Here is a 26,706-nt window from a genome sequence, read left to right on the forward strand (position 1 = left end):
TGGAGTCATGCAGATTTTGGATGAATCATGGATTTGACTTTGCTAACTGGGGGACCTTGGATAGGTTCTAAACCTGCTTTTCTCCCTATTAAATTGGGATAAGAATAAATCTGCTTCATAGGCTTGTTATAAGGATTAAATTAGATAATATAGTGTCTGTAATTTACGTTAAAATACTTCAATTTATGCAGGAAGATAAAATGTGGGTTGGTTTTAATCTATACCCCAGGGGCAATAAATTAACATGTGAAGTACACTAATCAGGAAAATACACACCAGGGGAGGCTAGTTAGCATTTGAAAGACCCTAATCAAAACCTTACTCAGAGGGGGCTATAGCAACTTCAGCTTAGTTAATTAGCATTGTGGATGTTAGAAAGTATTCCATTCTTGAAAGGAGTGTTTTGTGGATTAGAAACTTTTTTTTTTTTTTGTGAGGAAGATCAGCCCTGAGCTAACATCCATGCCAATCCTCCTCTTTTTGCTGAGGAAGATCGGCCCTGAGCTAACATCTATTGCCAATCCTCCTCCTTTTTTTTCCCTTTTTCTCCCCAAAACCCCAGTAGATAGTTGTATGTCATAGCTGCACATCCTTCTAGTTGCTGTATGTGGGACGCTGCCTCAGCACGGCCGGAGAAGTGGTGTGTCAGTGCGCGCCCAGGATCGGAACCTGGGCCGCCAGTAGCGGACCGCAAGCACTTAACCGCTAAGCCATGGGGCCAGCCCCCTAGAAACATCTGAAAGGCACTGCCACTCTCCTATGAGCAGGATGTGTAAATCTAGAGAGCCAACAACCAAAACTTCAGAACTACACCCTAGGTTTAGGAATCTGACCCAGGCCTGCATCCAGCTCTTAATGGAAGATTTTTCACTCGACTAAGACTAGGTTAGCTGAATTCGATGGACTTTGAATGGCAACTTAATGCAAGACATTGTCAGAAGCCTAAAAGGACAAAGAGTTGGGACTTCATCAAGATTACAACACAAGTTAAATAACTGATTTTTACAAAGTCTTTGCCTCCTAATAAATGTAGTTGTGGCAGAATCAGGTCTGAGACTTGCTTTCACTGTAAAATTTTATGACCTGATGGTAGTTGTAGTAGTATAATAACATTAACAACAACAATAACAATAGCAATAGCATACAGTATGTAACGGGCACCCTGATAACTGCTTTACATTTATTAACTTTTAATTAACAAAATCTTATTAAAAAGCCACTATTGTTATCCTCAGTTTGCAGAAGGTTAAATAATTACCAATTGAGAGGGAAGAAATCAGTAACTTTCACCTACCTCTAATGGAGTTCATCGCTAGCAAAATCAACAAAAAACTACTAATGATCCAACTAGCTTATGTAAATTTACAACATACAGGTAAAGTGCTGAATACAATGCCTGGTACATGCATAGTAAGTGCTCAATAAAGATTCTACTGTTGTCTTTGTTATCCAAATTAACTTTATAAACATATCATTGAGTTTCAGTGTCCCAACTTTCAAAATGACTACTATTAACAAAGAAATATTATGAAATGAAATTAAGCTAAAATCAAGAAAAATATAAAATACAGATGGCATGTAAATACATGTTTTAGTCACCCTTAATCATCCATAAGAATAGGGGAGCACAGATCATACAAAAAGGACATTATCTGCAATTCTTTGAGGACTTTCCAGTGACATTACCAGTTTAAAGCAGGGCCAGACCAATACAATATAAGACAGTACAGAAACCCTCAAAGAAACATGGCAGCAGCGAGAAAAACAAAATAGAAAAACAAAGAGAGCAGATAAACTAGGCCCAAGCTCAAAGTAGATAAATTATTACCCCAAAGTAATGACATAGTGTAACAGGAAAGAATTACACCCGGGTCTGGTATCACAGAATGTATCATCTTGAATTTTAAAAAGTCTATGGATCACCATATTTATTTGGTAATATGTTTCTCTAATTCTGGACTGTCAGAATCACTGCAACTGGGAGGGGTCTACCATCAAGCCTAATTTTTGAAAAGCCAACTTTCCTTATTCATGAAATTAAAGAGTGAGATTATATTTCTAACTTCCCTCTCCTCTGTGAAATGTTATGTCTGTAGGATTTTACCTCATTTAAAGATGAATGCGACTTTACTATCAGCTACAATAATCACTATTACAGGTAATAGGTTTAAATTAATTCAAGACAACAGAGTAAAGCAATTTTCCCAGAATCAATGATATTTGAAATCACTGAGGTTATTGCTAAATAGTTGAAAACTCCATACACTGGCTAAAATTAAGAGAGAGGGATTTTCTTATCCCATCAATGAAAATAGCTTTATTTTTTTCTGCATATATATATATACACACACAACGAACGTTATTGTTTTTTAAAAAGTTGGAAACAGAACAGCGAGGTAAAAAGAGACCTGAAATAATCACTATTAACAATTTAGTTATTATCCTTTTATGTATTTTTTTATGGACATGGAAAATGTATAGCTGTTTCAGGTTCGACACTATCCATATATTTAAGATGGCACAGCTAGCCACTATTCTGGAAGAGGGCAGGAAATCCATTTCAGAGGGAAAACAATGCAGTAAAAAGAGATAGAACCAAATTGCTAAAAAATGAAAACAACTTAACTACTTGAATTAGGTGTTTTTTTTTTTTTTTTTTTTTACAACTAGGTAAATACTTTCATTTTATTCTCTAATTCGTAAAGAATACCACCAATGCCATCTTTCTTCAACACATCAGACCACTTAACATGCACCAAGTAACTAAATCCCAAACTTTCATCTCAGGGTTACAAAGAGGATCAATGAATTGCCTCACCACTGTGATCCAGGACAAAGTCATCTTGGGCATAACGGAATTTTTCAGGTCCACATGCAATAAAAACATCATCATCACCAAAAAAGTCTTGCAGACAAGTAACCTAAAAAAAAAAAAAACAAACACATCCAAGGAATAAATTAGAAACATTAAAAGTGAAATAAAAAGTCAGCGAAATTAAATGTATTTTTAAGCCTAACCTATAAAATTGAGTTGGAATGAATGTTGTTTAATATCACACTACATTTCCAAGCATTTTACTCTTCACAAAGCACTTTTACACACTTTCTCCGGACCTCAGAACAAAGCGAGGGGCTCACAGCTGGCATCAATAGTCCCGTTTTACAGGTGAAGTCAAGGATATACAAAAAAGGCTAAGTGATGTTTTCCAGGTTTCTGATTAATGGGTAGCAAAGCTGGGGCTGACGAAGGTCTCTGCTCTCAGTTTAGTGCTCTTTACCATTCTGCCCCTCCTCACTCTCCTAGCAACCCCACTCCCCAGCTGTGTCACCTTGGGCATGACTTCTCTGTTCCTCTGGTACAATGCACTGAGGTTGTTTTGAGGATTAATGTATGAAAACTGCTTGGAACAGGTGCCAGGCATATAAGTAACTCAGTGTGTTAACAATCATGTCCATCACCACCACCACCATTTTCATTAAGATAGAGGAAGATTTGCCATGAAGCTAATAAGGCTTAAGCTTCAGGGCCCTTTCAAGGCCCTGTACCTAAACGTGTAGTCTTCATTTTATATTATTTTTTCAAAAAAGGGTCCGCCATACTGTATCAGTTTCAGACCCATCCCGGGAGCACATTCATCTTCCAGGACTTTGGATGTAGATGGGCTGCACTTTTACCTGTTTTTCGATGGGCTGTATAATGTCTCTTTTTTAAAAAGTACTCCTTTCCAAATAATAAAGTTATAAAAAATCAGTGCACTAGTACTTAGAAGGATTGCTCAATCTCAATAATTCCTTAAGTCTTTCTGATCACTGGTTAGCTTTTTATTGGGAAAAAGATCTCACTATAGAGTTAAAAAACAATGCTCTAGAGAGAAGATAGTGAACTAGACACACTAAGTGGAACAGGCATGGATACTGCTCGTTCATTCCAATTCTCATCAAGCTTCTGTACTTCACTGAAACTCAGCTCAGGTCAGTGTCTGAGGCTTTTAAGCAGTGTTTTAGGCAGTCTGGGCTGCTATAACAAATTACCACAGACTAGGTGGCTTAAACAATAGTAATTATTTCTCACGCTTCTGGAGGCTGGAAGTCCAAGATCAGGGTTGCCAGCATGGTTGGGTTCTGGTGAGAGCCCTCTTCCTGGTTTCCTCACATTTCTCAAGAAATGATAGCTACCAAGTGAATAAATGATACAATTGAGATAAACAAATATGTATTTTGACCAATTTTATTAAGGTGTACTCAGGACACTGACATCTCTCATAAAATGTTAAAATACTTCCATCTTCATTCAACAAATTTGTATTGAGAACTTATTCTGTGCCAGGTACTACTCTAGGTAGTAGAGAAACATTGGTCAAGAAAAAAAAGAGAGAGACAAAAATCCTTGCCCTCATAGAGCAAGTGTGAGTTGTCGCACAATAAAAATGCATAAGTGAGGGGCCGGCCCCGTGGCTTAGCGGTTAAGTGCTCACGCTCCGCTGCTGATGGCCCGGGTTCGGATCCTGGGCGCGCACCAACACACTGCTTCTCCGGCCATGCTGAGGCCGCGTCCCACATACAGCAACTAGAAGGATGTGCAGCTATGACATACAACTATCCACTGGGGCTTTGGGGGGAAAATAAATAAATAAATAAAATCTTTAAAAAAATGCATAAGTGAATTTACACAATATTAAAAGGTGATAAGTGCTATGGAGAAACATAAAGCAAGGCAGGGGAATAGTGAAGGCAGGGGATGGGGCTGCAATACTAAATAAGGTGGTCAGAGAAGCCCTCATTGCAAAGGTGACATTTGAACAAAATATTAAAAGAGGTAAGGGAGAAAGCCACATGAACATCTGGGGGAAAGTGTTCTAGGCAGAGAGAGCAGAAGATGCAAAAGCCCTGTAGAGATCAGGCACGGCATGTTCACAAGAAACAGTCCTGGAACACAGTAAGAGGGGGAGAGTCACTGTGGGAGAAAAGATCAGAAAGATAAGAGAAGGTAAGCAGATTGTGGAGGGCCTTGTCAGCTACTGGTAAGGACTTTGTCTTTCCTCTGAGTGAGATGGGAAACCATTGGGAGCCTTCAGAGCAGAGGGCTGCCACAACATGACTCACCTTTTAACAGGATCACATTGTGCTCAGATTGGACAGTGAAAGGGCAAGGATAGAGAGCAGTGTAGTTGGAGGCTATTGCTACTTCAGGCAAGAGATGAGAGTAGCTTGTGCCAAGGTGTTAGGAGTGGATGTAGTGAGAAGGGGTCACACTGCTCTCTGGATATGGTGACATGAAAGAATAGAGAAGAATATGACAGCTTGAGCCACTAAAAGGATGGGGTTGCCATTAACGCTGACAAGAAAGAACACAAGATAATGGGAAAATTTAGTGGTGGAGAGGACGCTCATGAATTCAGATTTGGAACAGTAACTGTGAAATATCTAGTAAACATCCAAGAGGAGATACTAGGTAGAAAGTTGGACATTTACAAATCTGAATTTCATAGGAGAGATCTGGGCTGGAGATATAAATTTGAGAATCGCCAGCATATGGATGGTATTTAAAACCTTAAGATCAATTATGGCAATGAATGCACATAGGGAAGAAGTCTAAGGCCCGAGCTCCGAAGCACAACAGCATTACAAGGTAAGGGAGAAGAAGTAAAACGAGTGAGGAAGATTGAGAAAGAACAGCCAGTGAGGGAAGAAAAGGGAGAGTTTGTAGTTTGGTGGAAACCAAGTTAAGAAAGTGTTTCAAGGAGGAGGGAGCAATCCATGGGGTCAATGTTACTGACAGGCCAAGTAAGACGAAGACTGAGAAGTGATCTCTGAATTGAGCAACATGGAGATCATCGGGATCTTGAAGATCAAAAGCAGCTTTGGTGCAGTGGTTGAAGAGAAAGTCTAACTGCAGCAGCTATAACAGAGGATAGGAGAAGAAGTGGAGACACTGAGCACAGACAACTCTTTCAAGAAGTTGTGACTGCAAAGGTGGGGCAGAGGAATAGGAAGGTGGCAGAAGGAGGAAGTGGACTCCATGGATAAAAGAGAAATAACATACGTTACTATGCTTTAGAAATGATCTAGTAGGCAGGAAAAAATTGGTGACGCCAAGAAAGAAAGGGGAGAATTGCTGGAGCTGCGCCCCTTCGTGAGAGAGGATGGGATCAGTATGCAGGTGAAAGGACTGACCTTCCATGAGACTGTGGTCAGTCTTTGACAGTAAAGGAAGCCAGGTGGAAGCTGCAGGTGGGGACACATGGTGGTGGGCCTGGGGGATTGCTTCCCACTTCACTGAGACAGTCGAAGCAAAGTCATCAGCCAAAAGTGAGGCTGAGGGAGAAGGTACAGCAGGTTTGAAGAGAAAGAAAAGATGTGAAACTGCAGTCTGTGATTGCGGGGAGAGTGATGGGGAAGGGAAAAATGATGTGCCTGCAGGGAGCATTAAGGGCCCACTCAGGGTCCCACAGTCTGCATGATAAAAATTCTGGGTTCCAAAACTAGAAAGAAGGTAAAACTAGAAACAAGCTATACAGTGTTTTAGAAAAATCCAAACCTTTTAAGTTGAAATTGTTACTATTACATGGGGTTGCATCTGACCAGTCAATAGAAGAAAATTGATATGAACACAGATGATACAAAAAACTAGACTGCACCAATAATAAGTAAATAAGGAACAAATGAGAATTTCTCTCCCTCTACTGCCGCTGATTTAAAATACGAGCCTCTGTTCATATTTTTTGCAATGCAGACCTGGACTGTTATGGACTTTCATTACTGTGTTTAACTAAACTGTTAACTTGAGAACGGAACCACAGCAGGCAGAGACGCAAGTTGATCAGTATCTTAAAGGTGAACCAAAACTAATATCCACAGAAGGGGAATGAGCAGATTTCGGTTGTTCTCACTTTCATTGTAGAGGTACACGGTATTATTTAAAACTCAGGTGTCAGTGCAGGGAGCACTGGCTGAGTTTAAGCTTTCGCTGGGAGCAGAGCACGACACTGCTGAGCCTGGTTGCCTCCTCCCTTTTACACACGTAAAATCTGGGGCAATAAACTTAACCTCTCTGAGGCACGGTCTCTTTGTCTACAAAACGAGCGAGAAACCAATTTCATTTAATCTTTAAGGACTAAATGTGATAGCATGTGAAAGCAGTTGGTACTTGCTTCATTTTCATTACTTCGTGGCCTCAAATATTTTTTAAAAATTCAACTTAATGGATGATCTTTTCTAAAAGTATAAATAATTAGTACATGCTTTCCTACAAGTTCAATGAATTAGAAATTTTCCCAGAAAATATCACTGACAACTTGGAAACATTCCATTAACAGCCTTCACTACTAGAAAATTATAGCCAAAAAAATTAAGATATCTTAAGCTCCCAGAAATTCTATAAAGAAATGTGATTCATATAATATACATATAAATACATATATGTATACATATAATACATATAAATATATTTATATGTGTATATTAAAGAATAGTTTCTACCAACAGCCCCCTAGAATAACTACAAAAGAGAAAAGAAAGATTTGACTTAAATCTAGTATGTCAAAGCAAAGCATTGGTCTATAGCTACATATGTAAGCTACACACATAACTGTCAACATTTTTAGATTATGTAGATAAACAGAACTATAAGCCTATCAATTTATTCTATGCTAAAATTATATTTGTGTAATACTAGGCCTCAATGTAATGCAGTCATTATTTGCCCATGCTTAAATTTCACAAATATATGGGACTACATATTTAATTGTTCCTAAGAGTGCCCCAAATTCAGTGGATACTTTTCAAAGTGAAACATCTGACAAAATGCTCAGGGTCAAATTTAAGCTAAAATAGCTCTCTCTCACCAATGGCAGCCACATTAATTTACTACTGTACATTCATTCTAACATTAATCTAGTGCCTACTATATGTCAGGCATAAACAAAAAACAGGCAGCACACAGTCTAGTGCTGGAGATGGACAAGAAATGTAGTAATTACAGTTCCAAATGTTACAGTAGGAGAACACCGTAACAGAAGAACACCCTGACTGCTACAGGAATAAAGAAGCACATAGAAGAAATAACTTGATGAAAATAGCATCCTATAAAATAAAATATTCAATACCTTTAGAATATTTCATATGTTTGGACACAGATAATTTTATGTTTTTTAACATATTTCTTATTCTTTAGCTCTGGTGGTCTGCTCCTTTTATCATAAATTTTTCAACTAGGATTTAACATTGAATTATGGGCCATGTTACTAAATCTGACTCAGAAAAAAATATATCAATACCAGGAATAACATCTCAAAGTCATTCTTAACAAGGGTGAGGAAAAGTGTATCAGTTTAGAAGACCTCTTACTGTTTGCTTCTAAATTCCTTCTTCAACACAAGAAGCTCTTCAGGAATAATGGATGTTACATGGCTTATAAAAGAAAGCTACACAAATGAGAGGAAAGTAATATTTCTATTAAGGTACAAAATTAAAGCACTCAGCAGGATCTAATGGAGAGATATCCAACTGAGAAATAATGTATCTATGGAAGTGTATCTAAGCTTTCCAAATGAATGTGGGCCATTTAAAAACAGTAATTTTTCGATCCTTCAGCAGACAGATTAATTAGGTCAGGGTGAATCGGTGGCAGCCATAATTTCAGTGCTAGTTCTTAACAGATTGCTACAACCACTTTTTTTCCTTTCCCTATTTGGTCTCTGTTAAAGGATACAGAAACAGATACAAAGGCTTGAGGTCTGATAAAAATACTATGCATGTATTAGGAGGAGAATAAACTCTTTCCTCAAAAGAAAAAAGGTAGAAGACGCAGAGATATAATCTTCTCTGGATACTCACATGCGTGAACCAGAGAAGGTCTCCATTTCCCGACTCACTGGCACTCTTTGGAAATCTTGTATTTCTTACTCCTTCCAGAGTTACAAAGGAGTTGGTGGTAAAGCAGGTTGGATTTCTCTAAGATCTCTTCTTACTACAAAATTCTGAAGTCTAAATATTTTAGTTTCTAAGAAAAGCTTATTTATACTTTAGGAGACTGCTTTCAGAAAAGTTGAGTGCATTTTTCTGAGAGAAAAAGGAACACTATTTTAAGTGGATAAATAGCAATGTCCATTTGGGATTTCTTTCTGTTCAAGTTTCAGCTTCACACATCCTCAAAGAAATCTTCATGCCCTCCAAATCCAGGTGTTCCCTTAATACTCTGTAATTCACCCAACACAGACATTATCATTGAGGCAATTACCTGGTTTTGTGTCTGGACCTCTCACCAGACTGTGAGCTCCATATGTGCAAGATCATTGTCTTATTCATCACTATAATTACAGCATAGTACATAGCACCTGGGATGTAGGGTTTGCTCAGTAAATTTCTGTTGAATTAATGAAATGCCTTGAGTCCCATTTCCTCCAGGTAACCCTGTCCAGAGGCTCCATCTCACACTCTTTCTGTGAATTCCTATCAATCCATTATCGTGCAAGATAGTCCTTGTTCCCGGATTTATGATATTGGTTTTATATGCCAAGATAACCTATAAACGGCTTGACCACACCAGTCAAATCCTATAGTTCCTTAGAGAAGGTATTCAGCAAATACTTGGTTAATCAAATTTTGGCTCTAGTCATCTTAAAAAACTCATCTTAGATCACATAAGCTCTTTCAGGAACTAAATCTCTTTCATCATTTTTTCAGGGTGATTTGAGAAAAATTACTTGTGAAATCTGCTATTGCAACCATTTGGTAGAGGAGATTCAAAGAAAAGCAATTTGCAATTAAACCTACCATTTGGTGCCATTCAAAGACTTGGGGTTCTATTAAATAAGGATCTCTTGAGATACTTTCCAAACCTATTTTATTGAAAATTTCCAAGACTTGTTAAAAATACAAATGAAACATCACTGGATCTCAGTGAGAGACTAGTTTAAACTGGCATCAACTTATCTAAATAGAAATCTTAGCACCTTTGATATGTCTACCTTGCAGAATAAGGACCATATTTTATAAAAGAAACAATAGCATGATGGATATCAGGGGTACAAAATACACATTGGAATTTTTCATGATTTTCTTTAACTGTGTGTATATATATGAAAGAACGAGGGAGAAGGAGAAAGGGAAAGAGGGAAAGAGAGAAGACAAAAGTCCACACCTCCTGTTGAAATTAAATGCTTTCATTATCAGAGTTAAGCTTTAAAAGGCTGTCTCTACTGAAGACTGGTTAAAAAAGTTTTTTCTAGCTCACTTCTAAAGAGGATTTGAAAGAAAGTCCAGTAAGTGGCTTATATTTGAAACTTAAATTATTATATAAGCTTTCAATGGAAATGCATTGATACCCTTGATTTTTTTTCCCTCAGAAATGGTCACATTACAAGTCATAAATTGCCAAAAGGGAACTGCATTTAAGTCTGAACCCCCCATAGACTAGTCTACCATACATAATTTTTTTTATCAGGTAGAAATATAAGTTTTTTAAGATGTAAAGAAAAATCTAAACAATAATTTTAATATACAATAAAAAATAGGCTTAATAACTGCCTGAGTGATTATCTTTTTGTTTCTATTGCTAGCAGGGGACACTTTCTTTTTTTTAATAGACTGCCCTCGTAAATACTTGAAAGCTATAAATTCAGCAGATTGCCTTCACCATAACTAACATAACTAAGATTATTCCAGACACATCCCACCCACCCACCCCATTTTTGTTTTTTACCACTTCTATCTCTAGAATATAACTTCTCCTTAAAATGAACAAGGAAACCATATCTGAAATAAAGAAAAGTCATTTGGTTTTTCCAAAATGCTAGGAACAACAACCAGAGAAACAAATTCACAGGTCAGTAAGCAGGGAATGGCATTCTCCCCATTTCTTTACCCTCTACACAGAATATAATCAGCATAAATAGCCTGCTTTGTTCCCAGTAAATGTTGGCCAGCCTACAGTAAGCGAAGGACTCCTTTCTACAGCAAAAAGAAAGCTATTTAGAATAGCAGTGTTTTTCAGCTTCCTGTAAAACCATTCAGCCTGGCACTCACCGACCATGTGGTTGCCATGGAAACAGAACTGAAGCTGAAACATGACAGTACTTACAGTAAAGAGCTTTTCATTGGCATCTACAGACAACTCCCTACATTTAGTCTGCTTCCATTCAAAAATTCTGCGCCTAATCCTCCTTCTCCCACTGTAGCCTCCTCATAATAATGACTATTCACCAATCAAGACTAATCATAGAACCTTAAGACCAAAGATTTGGATGAAAATCTCTAACAATAGGATAAAAAGATCTTGAAAAATTCATAGATATTTAGTTACCAAATGTATTCCGGGAGAAGAGACAATGATAACTCTTTCTATAAAGGAGGTAATTTCTAAGCTGACCCTCTGACTGAGCCCACTGAAGGCCCCAGTCTTAATTCCTAAAAGAAAACGTTTCATACCTACTCTCAAGTATTCCACCAAGAGAGGAGACTGGAGCAAAATTTTAGAAGAACTCAGGTAAGGAAGTCAGAGGAAACCCTCTAAGCCAACCATAATAAATTTTCCTCTAATTCTGAGGAAGCTGGAGCTGACCGTTTTCAAGCGGATGTGACTAGAACTTGAGTCAATGTCCTCTAGGACTCAGTCATCTTCAAATATTAAAGAGAAAATGAAATCATAAGTGTTACAGAAGAGGCAACTGAGAAGCAAAGTAAAAGGCAGCAACTTTCTAATCCAAATTTTTCTGTTTCCAACAGAAAGGGAATGGGAACAGGGAGGGAACACCGAACTATACACTGTACACAAGTCTCACTTACACACGAATTTCATTTAACCCCCAGAACAACCTTGTGAAGCAGGCACTATGATGCCCATTTTACACAGAAAGAAAGGCTCAAAGAGGTTAAGTAACTTGCTCAAGGTCACACAGCCAGTGAGGGAGGAGCTGAGACTTGAACTCGGCCTGTCTGACTTTGAACATATTCCTGGTATTCGACCACTCACTATCTCCCTAAAAAAGAAAACAGTGTGATTTACAATCTAGGAAAAACAACATAGAGCTTATTGAGATTAAGAGAAATCTGTATACATGTCTAAAACCCAAATGACCAGACCATTTTCCTATGTCTTGCTTTTATGAAGTAAATGAATGGCAAGTATATAAGCTTATACCTAGGATTTTTTTTTTTTTTTAAGGATCAACTTCTACACAATGTCATAAAGTCAGTACAAGTTTGGACCAACCTCCTGTACTTTAGGGAATACTGACTATGTTCTGAAATTTATATCTTCAAACAAATTGGCTAACTCTTTCTGAAAACAAATTACAAGCACAAATTAGAATCATAGGGTTTTAGAAAAGGACTCCATTTGCTGCCAGACTAGAAATTCTGAGAGTATAAATATGTATTAATAAATATTATGATCTTTAAAATTTTAACAAAAAGGCAAAACCTGCAACATTTTCCAGAAACTTATACAAAAATCCATCTTCAGATTAGTCCACCCTTTTGGCATCAGTTTACCACCATATGGTGAGCATCCAGGTAGTGAAGACCCTTGGACTGAAGACTAAGAGAACCATTAGTTAAGGTGGTATGGAAAAACTTAGTTAATTCTATACTTGTTCTAGAACACACCAACCACTTGGCATTATCAGTACAAACACACTTACTATGCTCTAATATAGTAGGGCTACTTAGGTTTGTAGGAAAATCATACTTATTTAAAAATAAAAGGAACCTTGTCTGTTTTTTATGTTTCTTTTTTTTTTAAAGTTACTTTTTGTGTGTGTGTGTGTGTGTGTGTGTGTGAGGAAGATTAGCCCTGAGCCAACATCTGTTGCCTATCCTTTTTTTCCTGAGGAAGATTGGCCCTGGGAACACCCGTGCCCATCTTCCTCTACTTTATATATGGGATGCCTGCCACAGCATGGCTTGATAAGCAGTGCGTAGGTCCTCGCCCAGGATCTGAACCTGTGAACCTGGGGCCGCCAAAGCAGAGCGCACGAACTTAACCACTACACCAGGCCAGTGCTGTTTTTTATGTTTCTTTCATCTTAATACAATTTATTTTCCTCCTCCCTTGCCATCATGCTCTGAACCTTCACTTCTTGGATCAAAAAGACCACCCCAACTACCATTTTAGCAGCCTCTCTGCCCACTTCTAATTTGCTGCATTTAACATTCAGGAGAGATACTTCTGGTTTAGTAAAGGTAAGTGTAAAACAAGAGTAAACTGGGCCGGCCCTGTGGCTTGGTGGTTAAGTGCACGTGCTGCGATGCTGGCGGCCCGGGGTTCGGATCCCGGGTGCGCATCGAGGCACCACTTCTCCGTTCATCCTGAGGCCGAGTCCCACATGCAGCAACTAGAAGGATGTGCAGCTACGACACACAACTATCCACTGGGGCTTTGGGGGGGGAAAATAAAATAAATAAAATCTTTAAAAAAAAAAAAAAAAAGAGTAAACTGCATCGTGTTAGAGGCATTGATTGGAAGGAAAGAAACTTTAATGCCCAAATTTCACACTGTCTAATGACAGAGTTCCCTTTGTATATTTCCTAGTTTTAAGCTGTGGTCCAGCCTGGTGAGTAGGCTAGATTTGAGTCCAAAATAAGTGGGACAGTTCTGTGCTGAAGAAACCATAAGATTTTGGTTTCTACAGCTGCATGTACTTTCACAGGACAAGGAATCAAAATTTTCATTTTTAAACCAACATAAATCCTCCACGAAAAGCAATGAGAAAAATTTTTCCCAGTGCAGTCTTCTTAGCAGATGAAGGTCTCACTTCTACAGCTGAAGAAATCTTCTGAATAAGTTACATGTTTGTGGCTATTCAGAAATGGAAAGCATGCCATCCATTCAAATTATTTATGGCAACACTTTTAAAACAAAAGTGATATTGGCTGAGGCAAATACCACAATTAGATTTTCCTGTTTAAAAGGCACCTGTTCCTAAAACACAGCCAAAACTTGTTACACTAGTATATACATAATTGATTTGCAAGTTGTTAGAACAAGTACTCAGTTTAGAACTCAAAGCAAGATAGCTCAGCAGTTAGATTCATCATCACGTTCTTACAATGCAAATACCCGTAGAAGGCGTATGTCTACTGACGGTGCAGTTCTACTCCCAAATATGTGGAACTTTAGAAATAAGGTAGAAAAGTCTTTTTTTGTTGTTTTCTTTTAAGGTAATTTAATACATTTAAGTAATTTAGGACCAAAGAGTATAGCAAATAATGCCCAGCCCCCAGAGTTAACAAATGTTATTCTGCCATGTTTGCCTCAGATCCCTTTAAGACATGGAAATAAAACATTATAAGCTAAAACCTCTTTTGGCCCCTGGTCCCCAGTCCCATTTCCCCTCCCTCCTGCCTGCCTTCCTTCTCCACCAGCCCAGGAAAATACTATCAAGTATTTCACATGGGTCCTTCCAAGCCATGTTTTCAGACCTTGTATTATAGACATATGTATCCTTAGACAACCAAGAATATTGTTTAGTATGTTGTAAAAATTTTAGATAAGTTATATCATATTAAACATATCATCCTGAAATTTGCTTTTTTCATTCAGTATTGATTTTGAAACCTAGCTAGGTCTTAGTTTTTCTTATTAATTCCCCTTTTTTTTTTTTTAGCTTATTGACTCATTCCTGAAGTTTTCATTTTTAAAAGATTATCATTCAGGGGCCAGCCCAGTGGTGTAGTGGTTGAGCTCACACGCTCTGCTTCTGCGGCCCGGGGTTCTCAGGTTGGGATCCTGGGCGCGGATCTATGCACCATTTATCAAGCCGTGCTGTGGCAGCATCCCATATAAAGTAGAGGAAGATGGGCATGGATGTTAGCCCAGGGCCAATCTTCCTCAGCAAAAAAGAGGAGGATTGGCAACAAATGTTAGCTCAAGACTAATATTCCTCAAAGGAAAAAAAAAAAGATTATCAGGCTACAGTTTAACATTATTACTTCTGATAAATTGCAAAGATAAATTCTACATATTCTCAATACTTCCAACTTCTTTCAAACAAACACCTATTTTTCTCAGAATGTTCACTTTAGTTTATATCCTATAACCATTATAGCAATCAAGTAAGTTCTGAGATGGAAGAAAAGATGTGTGAATCAATTCATTCTTTGCCCACAGACTTCATCTCCGATTATGAGAAAGGAATGTGCAGCAATGCTTGACATTTAGGTCTAGAGTTTTAGGCATAACTGTTATTCCAAAGAACAGGGTTTCTTGACCCAAAGGAGGACAAACTTTGGAAAAAAGAATTTTTAAATTAGTAAAAGTTAAAATTATTCATGATAGAGCTATATCTAAGCTTTCAGGAAAAAAAATCTGCAAGATGACTTAAAATCACTAATTCATAGAAATAGTTCCTTTCAAAAGACAAAGCAAAGGAAGAAAAAAACCAAATCAAATGTCAGATCTTTTCTACACTATACCTCAAGACAGGTTTTAAAGGCACAGGAAATTTGTTTCACAGAGAATGCATAAAAGGAATCCCTCCCTGAAGAATTCCATAAGCTGGGAAATACTGACGAATTGTATGCATGTAGAATTTCTTATCTTTTTCTTACATCCAGAGACATGATATTCTTTCAAAAAAACATCTATTTATTTTTTGCAAATCTCCAGGGGTGTCAGTTAAACTGGGAGTGAAACCAGTGAGTAAAGGAAGTTGTCTGTAAGCATTTATCATCAAGTTATATGCCTTGCTTGGGGAGTCAGCTGTCTTCAATAACCATCCCCTCCCTGGGGCCACAAGTCTGGGCAAGAATGCTACTCATGTCAGAAACTCGTGTCGTGAGATTAGATTTGAATGGAAAAGCAAGGGGAACGTGGTCTCTTTTCTCCAGCTGGGATTGATTATTCCCTTTCCAACAAGGAGGCTGTTATTTAGCCTGAAAAGAAGAGCCTCCTTCCTTCTTGGCTATTTTCCAAACCATCATGGCACCTGAATGACTTCAGAATACTCTGCCTCACTATGGCTTTAAGGCCTCTCAGCCTCTCTCCAGGAAGAAGTTTTGGTACATTATTTCTCCATCAATATGAACAGAAGCTACCCTTGGATTCTTGTGGTGTGGCAGGGTACCCTGGGAACCTAGGCAGGTGGATAAGGCCAGATGGAATATCAAGATAGGGGCTTGGGTAGGTCAGCATGAGCTTGTAGCAGCCGAGGAGGATGGGGAAAACATCCAGCGTTTGGAGACTGCGTCTGTCTTTTTCCCTATAGTACCCAGAGCACACAGCGCCATGCCTGAGTGTAAACACTCAGGAAATATTATTGAATGAATGAATGAATGAGTAGCACAGCGGCAGGGGACTCCAGGTTCCGCGGTTCATAGTATTAGACTCATGGGATGCAGCTTTTACTACCTGCATACATATGGAGATGGCTCTGGAGAACCAGAAGGCTTAGGTAGAAAACAGATGTGAGGAGAAGGGGAAAAGGAGGTATGACTGCACAGTCGTAAGGATTTGAACACTAGCAGGATCCTAAATGTAAGTAAATGTTATTACCACAATCAACTCCATCCACCTATCCTCTACCACCATAGCTGGTTTGTCTCTAGCAACTTAAACAACTTGAAGAGAATACTCCCAGCTTACAGTAAGGGCAAAGATAAGTGGGACCCTGTGCAGACCTCAGTATCAGGAGCGCTATGGAGAGGAAGAATACGCTCAGAGAACAGGGAAGGAGCTGAGGAGGGAAAGGGCTTTTCCGATGTTGAGACGCAGGACCATTTCCACTAAGACATGAAGAAATGCCAAAACGCGTTACGGTAATCATGATATATTCTACAAGTAGTGCAACAAGTCATTTAACTTTACATAAATTATAACTACATAACTTCATTAGGTGATACTTTTTAAAGACTAAATAAGAAATTTTCACAAATGTGAGGTCTGGGCCAAATGGCCCACAAAGTCCTCACCACCACCTCCACCACCTGGTGACAAGCCCTGGCAGGAGACCAAGGACAAGTTCTGGTTGGTAAAGGACAGCCCTGTTCCTCATCCCCATTTCTCACATGTTCTGCCTTCGTCTGGCTTGAGTCCCAATTCCCCACCATAGAAATACTCATCTCATTCCCTCCAGCTACAGGAGAAGGACTAGCTCAGAGACCAAGAAATTAGTTCCATCTTGAATATCCCATCTCAAGATGACAGTTGCTGCTTCTGTTCAGCGTGTGGCGGTTTTCTTCGGTATTTCCCCGCTAGTATCCAGAACGTCAGCTAGCACTCTCTTGGGTAACTGTCTTTGGGTGAAATCTTCTCAGGCTTAATAATCTCACCAACAGAGGAATTTGATGAACGAAGTTTGTAATGTATTTTTTTAAGTGCCATCTTCACTTAAAATCATTTTATGATTTACTCAGAAAAACGGGGTTCTGAAATGATTATGTTCTTATTTTAATAAAGACTCAAGTCCCTCTTCTGAAATGAAGCATGGCCATATAAACAAGACAAAGTGGCTCACAGTTGCATTAATTCCCAAAAGCAGTCCCAGCTTCTGACAAACACGAATGGTCTGGGTGTGGCACGGCAGGCACAGTTTTAAAGAAGTGGACAGGACTGTGTTACAAAAAGAGAAGCACTGCCTCTGCGTTCTTCACTATTTAGGAGACCACCTTGGGAATATTCATGCCAATAAGCAACCACTTCATGAAGAGGTCTAACAATGGGAACAGATTCCAACACTTCCACTCCTGACAAACAGGATGCTGGTGGCCTCTCAGAAGAGGAAGTGCTGTGCACAACAAAGAAAGCTGCTAGGATGGATGCCCTGAAACTGGCTGTGAACGCGCACATGTCTGTGCCTGTCTGTGGTGTGTCCGTGAGGGAAGCACTTTTATCTGTGTAGTGGCGACTGCGATTCCTGGGGAGCGCAGTGTTTGAAGACTGCTGCTGCTGCTAACAAGTCACGTTTTGTTACACCCGCCTTCTTTGCCTTCAGTAGAGTGGGATTAATAATCACGGTAGATTCATAACCCCTTCCACTTCACAAGAGTTCAGCCATCCTTCCCTCTTAAATCATCAACATCGTTGTGGGATAAATAATTTGAATATTGCTCTCATCACTGCCATGAGCTGCACGTGTAATAAACACCCTTCTGTTCCTTTTGTTTGAATTGGCTTGCCTCTTTCCTCTCCCAACCTCATCCAGGAGCAGCACTCCTATTAAAATTCATGATGTTTCCCTCAATGCAAGTGTCTGATTGCAGCTGTCAGTTTCCCAGTTCAAGGATTTTCATACTGCCTGAGAGGACAATGCGAGGCTTGCACTGCTAAGGAAATAGGTCAAGCTCAATTTTTCTATTTCAGTTCTGCTGCCAAAAGTGCAAGCTTTTCCTTCTAGAAAAAACACATCCTTCTGGGTAGGCTCAACACTTAGAAAGAGGTGAAGAGGGCACACCCTTTCCCTCACCAGCTCAGAAACTTTTGTTCCCTTACTGGAGACACTCTAGAAGAGCCTGTCTTTTTGCTCTTTGTGTTACTAATGCTTCACAGACATAGACACCAAACAAACTGGACCACAACAAAATAAAAACTAAAGATATGGCATCCAATACCAAAAAGATTCTTAATGTCTCAAAGTCCATGGTCATCTTGTTGAGCTGGTTAATTTTTTTTCATCCTGTGCTACCTGGAGAATGAAGGGCAGGAAGAGTGGAAACCACCAGGTCTGTTACACACTACAGCCCAGATCTATCTCCCTAAATCACCTTTCCCCTCCCCCTCACTCCCACACATGCTTATATTCTTTTACTTTTGGTAAGAAAGCTGTGGAAACACTTTATAAGATGGAAGCAAGAGAAGAACAGAACATTCTTGAATTCTCAAAAAGTCAATAATTCAGAACTATCACTCAATTACTGAATGTAACTAGAAGGGACCTAGAGTCTATACGGTGCTCAACTCCATGCCTACGCCATTTTATAGGTGTGGAAACAGAAGCTTAAAGAAGATAAGTGAATTCTCTAAGGCACAAACGCAGGGGCAGAGTTAGGAAGAAGCCAGGTCCCCTGACTCCTAGGGGCTCCTTCTATTTTACTTATAACAGGAAAAGGAGAGGAGCATGCCATAGAGAGACAGATAATCCAACACCTTGAATCCAGCTAATTCTTCTTGTACTGCCAGGCAAAGATGAGAAAGAGCAAGGCATCCTAAGAAAAGAACACTCACTAGAGTGAGGAGATCTGGATTCTAATGCCTAAAATTTGTTTGGTAACCTTGAGAAAGTTATTAACCATTCTGGGTCTCAGTTCTCTCACTCATAATACTAGGGCCTTGGGGTACATGATCTGTAGATTCCTTCCAGTCATACATGTGCATGTTTCCACAAATGTGTTCGCTGAGATCAGCCATGTGGTTCTGGCACTAGGGATTAAAAAGGGATTAAAAAAAAAAGATGAATAAGAGAAGGTCCCTTTCATCAAAGAGCATTTACATTTCTTTCCTATTATCCGTTAAGCCAAGCCGGGTCTTCAAGCATACGTATGGAACAACAAACAACTAGGAACAAACTATGTTACTGAACACCTACTATGTACAAGGCACAATACTTGGTATTGGACGAGCAACAACTAAGAATAACGAATGACAATCTCTTTAAGCAGGAGATAAGATACCTGCATGTGAGAAGTAAGATAATTTAACTTAAATTAAATAATAACATTATTGACCCATATTCTGGACATGTCACAAGATGGACTCATTTGCCAATTTATCTTTTATCCAGTCAGTAAGGAAGTGGCCTGGAGGACTCTGAAAAAGCTTCCTTAGAGAGGAGGTGGAATGAGTAAACAGAACTAGCCAGAGTGACGGGTTCAATTATAATTGTAAAAGAACTAGGGGCAAAAGGTACAGGACAATGGAGGTTGTGGTAATGCTATTTGACACTATTTCCAAGCACAAATCTTATGCCATAGCCAATATTTGATTTTCTAGAACATTCCATGATCATTTTTTTTTCTATACCTTGTTCATGCTTTTCCTACCTCCACCCCCATTCAACTCTAGTCCTCAAACTCTTCTGCCCTCTCAAGGTTGAGTTCAATTCATATTCTTCAGGAAGACTCACTCCAGTTAATACTGCTACCCCTTTCCTTATGCCTGATAACATTTACTTTCTATATCAAACATAATTTTTGACCAATATTATAATGATCACTATTTTATATGGGTATGTCTTATATCAATAAGACTAAATTCCTTAAGACAGATTCAGACAATACAGATTTTTGAGGCACAGATTTAGAAGTTACCACTGAGATCATTTAACCCAGCTTCTTAGTTTATAGGTAAGTAAACTGGGATGCTACCAATAGGAGTCCAAATAAGTCAGAAATACATGCTGAGGACAGTGTGAATCTGTCCACTGTAGGAGAGAGAGCACAGTTACTGAAACTGAGATGGTTTTTTGGTAATTGCTGCTTCAATTTTTTGTAATAATCACTTTTAAACAAGAAAGCTCTCTTCAGGGGCCGGCCCAGTGGTGTAGCGGTTAAGTGCTCATGCTCCGCTGCAGCGGCCTGGGGTTCAGATCCCATGCGCGCACCGACTCACTTCTTGTCAAGCCATGCTGTGGAGGCGTCCCATATAAAGTGGAGGAAGATGGGCATGGATGTTAGGCCAGGGCCAGTCTTCCTCAGCAAAAAGAGGAGGATTGGCAACAGATGTTAGCTCAGGGCTGATCTCACACACACACACACACACACACACACACACACACACACATACACACACGCACGCACCCCCCCCCCCGACACACACACAAAAGCTCTCTTTAGATGTCTCTATTATCAAAAGTATTTGATTTTACATGGATGGACTGTAAATTTACTATATGTCAAAGTCTTACTACACAGGTTTTTGGAAACGAAGGGTCAGAGACCAAGGTTCTGGTCTTGGTTCTGCCTCTAAATGACGATGAAAATGTGGTCAGGTAACTTAGCCTCTTAATATTTCAGTTCCAATTTCCTTCTAGGGGAAATGAAGATATCAGACCAAGTAATTTATAAAGAACCTTTCCACTGTAACATAGTATTTTTCATTTCCCAATATCAGAGGAAACACCTTCATCTTCTAGGAACCATGCTACTCCTACTGTCTATGTATATTTTCTACCCATTTCCCTCTTCTCATTGTTTTTAGCCTAGCTTTGAAAAATTCTAGTTTCTTGTAAACTGGACTGAGGTCAACTTTTCTCATAGTTGCAGTAGTCAGGAAACACTTCTACTGATTTCCCCCCTTCCCCACTCCAAATATAAGCAGGGATATCTCTTTTCTTTTTCTTTGAATATTACCTGCATCTAGGGTTGCCAGATAAAATTCAGGACACCTAAATTTAAATTTCAGATAAGCAATGAATCATTTTCTTAACATAAGTAGGTCCCACACAATTTTGTTCTCATCTAAATCTGACAACTCTACCAGCATCAGTCAATGAATAATACCATTCCTCAGTTCGGTCCTGTGCAGGGATTTTTAGAAATTAATTTTTATATTGGAAATAAAAATATTTTAATAGTTCTCCATAAGCTCCTAGTATGTCAGATGAGAGGTTTCTCCAATCAGAGTTAGCACTCTTGGATGTGAATGACCACTCTCTTCACCTAGAACAGATTGGGGGGGGGGGGTGCAGGCTGAGTAAGAGGGCACACAGGGGCCAGGAGGGTTTGCCTAAGCCAAGAAGCTAAGAACGAAGATGATGTGTGAAATCTGACCAACATAAACACAGCAACCTGCAGAGGTGAACCTTCCTGCTTCCTTTGTGTAGTGAGAGCAGAACATGCTCTTTCTGTGCCCCAGCATGCTCATGGACCTTCCTGCTCATAACATCTATTAAACATTACATCAAACCATATCATCTATCTTTTTTCTTGGGGGGGGGGTAAGATTAGCCCTGAGCTAACATCTGTTGCCAATCCTCCTCTTTTTGCTGAGGAAGATTGGCCCTGGGCTAACATCCATGCCCCATCTTCTTCTACTTTATATGGGACGCCGCCACGGCATGGCTTGACAAGCAGTGCGTCGGTGCGTGCCCGGGATCCAAACCCGCGAACCCCGGACCACCAAAGCCGAGCGCACGCAGTTAACCACTCGGCCTCATATCCTCTATCTTTGACCTTCAAAAGCAACATCACCTTGGGGAAACTGAGATAGCTCAGCTTGGTAATCAGCTAAATAGTCACAATAAGCTAAAATCTCCAGTTGATCGGTGAGAAATGTGGATTAGCCATTTCTAGAGCACTGACTGACTACATGAAGAACACGTGCTATGCTAAGTGTCATTGCCAATTCACTGCAAAGTTATTAACCTATGAATATTAATGGCAGGCTATTACAGTTTTAGGATTGCAATAGCTGCCACACATACAGAAGTATAGATCTTGGTTCTTGTCCTGATCAACTAATAATCAGCACTACTCAGAAGTACAGCCCCCTCCTTTTTTTTGGAGGGAACAGAGAAACCACAAAATATAATGCCTTGCGAGTTTTTCCACTCAAGTATTAGATTTATGTCTCAAAAGTTAAATTCTGTTAGGTCTTAACTGAGGTCTGTAGTATCATTTGGCTGACAAATAACTAGCTGATTGGTGCAAGGTCAGAAGGCAGATACAAATTATTTTCTTCTGTAATTTTATAGGAAATTTTCCATGAATATTAAATACATGAAGAGAGTCTCTTTCACAGTCATTTGTGCAGCCACAGACAGTCTGCCCTTCATAAACCAAGGATATAGCTCCTGCAAAGGCCCAAAGAGCTGCCTGTCTGTAGGCCTGATGTCAGGCTTCTGAGATGTTTATTCCTTTCTCCTCCTTCCAATTGAAATAGATAATCTTTTGGCACTTTTTCCTTGAAATGAGAAAAGCATTCTAAGTTGCCTTTAAGAGGGTCCTCTGATGAGGGCAATTTATCTCCTGAATATGAAAGAGACTTCCCTCAATCTTACTCTAGTAATGTGCCTCCCAAGAGAATAATGCACCCAGGCAGGCCCACTGAGCTACTCTTTAATCAGAGGCTATTTTACATGATCATAGTCATCATTAGGCAGTGTCCTGCCTACCACTTATCGCTGTGACAAGGAAGAACTCAGAAAAGCAGGCAAGGCTCCCTGCTATTCAGGGGGATCTGAAAAAAGCCAGAAGCACTGCTATTTGAGCGTTGTCTCCTAATCAGAAAAGGACCAGTAATCAGCCCAGCGAGAACCCACCTCTTCATGACAGTGCACAAAGATTGCATGAGCAAAGAAGACTTTTAATCACTGATTGGAGCCCTGCTCTAATTACAAACTCAGATAAAATATGCATTAACATTTACATCTTAGGTAGTCATTTGTCACACAAAGAAAACAGGAAAATGTTTACTCTTCACACAAGTCAGCACCGAGAACTTCATCTCTTTGGAGATAAAACACCAGGGAAATACTCCCCATTGCACAAGCAACCAAGAATGCTAGGCACAAGTGGAAATTTGCTGAGATTTTTAAACAAATATTGTGTTGGTTTTAGCATCTAAACTCTCTGCAATGATTAGGATCCAGACTCAGACATTGGGTGAGCCAATTAAAATGAATGTAGATAAGACTGTAAATGTAACCGAAGGATTCAGGGTAGCCCTCAGTTGGTTCTAAACAGGAGACTCACAGATATAACATCCTAAGGTTCAAGGTTTCCACTCATTTTTTTACAGGTCAATTTATGTCCTCTCTGAAGCAGGTTCTTTCCTCTGGCAATATTCACTATTTCAACCTTAAAATGTTTTCCATGTGTTCAGGCTAATACACAGCGTGCAGCTGCTTATGGCAACAATGGTGGCTAACATGCTGCGCGTTTGAAAGCAAATTGGAGCAAACTCCCCAACCTAACCAACTTGATGTGGGAAGACAAATTAAAAAAACAAACAAACCTCAACCCTGGGCAATCCAATCAGCAGCAATTGTATATAAAATTTCCACCTAATTTCAGCAAACATCCGTGGTATTTCTAACAGCTGCTAGACCCATAGTACAGAAATAGTGCTAACGCACCCAAAGGCAGACAAAGATCAGAAGAAATCACAGAATTAAACACTCACAGCTCAATGACCACTCTCATTTAATTACAAAACCTCATAGTCCAACACTTGTTAAAAGTGGCTTTAAACAAGGAAGTTGCTTCCTTTGAAGGTATTTTCCATCATTAGAGACAGAAGGAATATTCATGCCCTCAGGGAATCTTCCCTAACCCTTTCGAATGAACTTGTCTCAGGAGAACTGAACCCATTTCTTATCTACAAAATCAGAGATTACTCATGTAAACCAAAACAAGTGTTTTCATAAATCAGTGTGATCAAAGTCTTTAAAGGAGAACAGTAGGGTCTTACAGAGTGACAAGAATCAAGGGAATTTTTGTTTCCTCTATATAATGTTATTGTAACTCAAAATAAATCATTACTATCCAAAGAGACATATTACAGTTGATCTACACTTGATATAACAAGATTTCAAATACTTTTAAACAGTATACACATTTTTTAGTCTTTTAATTAATAGCTGTAAATCTAGGGAGTATCTAGAATTGCTGCAATTTGCTGATGAGTTATAAGCTTTCAATTTAGGGGAGGGTTAGAGGGTGAGGAAGGCGTGTGCACTCAAAATATAGTCATGTGCCACATAATGACATTTCGGTCAATGACAAACTGCATATATGACAGTGGTCCCATAAGATTAGTACCATATAGCCTAGGTGTGTAGTAGGCTATACCATCTAGGTTTATGTAAGTATGCTCAACGATGTTCGCACAACAATGAAATCACCTAAAAACCCATATCTCAGAACCTATCCCCGTTGTTGAGTGACATATGACTGGATTCCTTAGAGCAGTGGTTCCACCACAGCTGCATATTTCTCAAATACTGATGCCATGGGCCCCTGCCCCAGACCATTTAATCGGACTCGCTGAGGCAAGGGGTCAGGCATCTGTATTTCATCTGAAACATTCAAAATCTCCCCCAGGTGATCATAATATGCATCTGGGGTTAAGAGCCAATGTCTTGGAGAACAGACATTATATTCTAATTTCCAAGGCAAAACTGAAGTTTATCTCTATGTTGCTGGCATAAAAACGGTAACGTCAGGAATAAAATGGATAAGACAAAGGGTTAGGAAAAGTGGCTTAATGGTTCAGTATGTCCTTTACTATAGAAAGCTGAGAAAAATTACGAAAAAAAGAACCAACTTTCCAAGATTGATGAGAACTTTGGTGATCCCTCATCTGAATCATGGTCATTCATTTTTCTTATAAGATTCAAATGGAAATGCAAGGTGGGGCATTTTAGAAATAGAAAAATCTGATACAAATTAAATAAATTATTTAAGTATGCATCTCAAACACATTGTAATCTTGAGCTTGCCTACACAATGTTTCTTTTACATAGTAAGTACTTAATAATAACCAATGTTTACCGAGCTCTTACCACGTACTAAAGCCAGAGAGAACACTTCCTGAATGTTCTCTTATTTAATCCTTCAACACGCTTTGAAAGGTGGGAACTATAATTATCCTTATTGTATAGATAAAGAAAGGGACTCAGACAGATTAGGTTACATAAACAAGTCACACAGCATAGGGGTAGGGGGTGGGCTAGGATGCTGGGCTCTGAATTAGTATATGATCCAGCTGTTATTGAATGAAAGAGGGAATGAATGATGATTTAAATAACTGGTTTCAAAAGATAGGACTCCATTTGATGAGGTGACTACCATGCAGAATGATTGAACAACTGTTACTCTGGCAATTTTGGAAGAAAGGAAAATGTGTCACGCAGCCACAGTTCATTCTCAGTACCACTATCCATTAGACAATTCTACTGTCATAATAAATATTAAGCCAAATGATGGGACCAGGAGGCAGCATAAGGGAGTGAAAAGAAGATTCTTCCAAATTTGGGTCTGAGTTATTGCCCTCTATGTTACAGCGACTTTCACGCTAAACTTATAACAATACCCTAGGAATCAAGAGTATCTACAGCAAGGAAAGCCTTTAAAATAATATCCTTAGGGAGAAAAAGCTCAGAAAACATCATTAAAAATTATCTCCACATTTGATTTGAAATTATATCCACTAAAATACCTTCAAATATCTAGATATTTATGATGATAACTAAAATTAACATTCTGATCTTTCATAATATGGGTCTGAAATTTTAGGAGAGAGGTCTTACCAATACATATGGAGGATAATATTATATAACAGATTTAGGCTAGCCCTAAATCCCAACCCCTAAAAAAATACAGAGTCTAGAGTTGCTCCTCTGTCCCTAATAATTCTACTTTTAACATATTAAAAATAAATCAAAATCAATAAACTGAAGGTGGTGACATGAAGAAAGTCACAGTAGGAAAAATATTCACGACTGCTGAGGCTTGACTGAACCTGGGAAGAATCACAAACCATAAGCCCTGCAATACACAATCTTGAGGTATCACCCCACTACAGAGGTAAGGAGTCAGACATAGTTATCTTATTATTTTCTTTTTAATTTAAGTTTCCTGGACAATTCAGCTCTAAAATAACAATTTCACAAATGGCGATCTCTCATCTCCCATTTTCCCAGCCCTTTGTAATTTGCCAATGGAATAAAATACTTATAAATGGAAGCACCTCTCTGTGGATTCCGGGCGCATCTGTGCATACTTTTAAATGTATGTGATCTGGTTTCCTTCCTTTTCTCACAAACTGTTAAT

The 26,706-nt window shown here is 39.0% G+C and overlaps 1 protein-coding gene across 5 annotated transcripts in view; it reads right to left on the reverse strand.

The window, feature by feature from the left end:
• The window catches only part of DCLK2 (doublecortin like kinase 2), a 147,647-nt gene that overhangs the window by 56,620 nt on the left and 64,321 nt on the right, over positions 1-26,706 (reverse strand). For all 5 annotated transcript variants that reach the window (XR_015553806.1, XM_014780199.2, XM_004420904.3 and 2 more), the window contains exon 3: positions 2,819-2,921. Coding sequence is in view for 4 of the 5 variants with exons in the window: in XM_014780199.2 (XP_014635685.1) it covers positions 2,819-2,921 (103 nt within the window). In the remaining variant the exon portion in view is untranslated. The remainder of the gene's footprint in view (positions 1-2,818; positions 2,922-26,706) is intronic.

The sequence above is a fragment of the Ceratotherium simum genome, chromosome 12 (genome assembly GCF_057802395.1).
Source record: "Ceratotherium simum simum isolate JZ-2026a chromosome 12, ASM5780239v1, whole genome shotgun sequence".
Classification (NCBI taxonomy): Eukaryota; Metazoa; Chordata; class Mammalia; order Perissodactyla; family Rhinocerotidae; genus Ceratotherium; species Ceratotherium simum.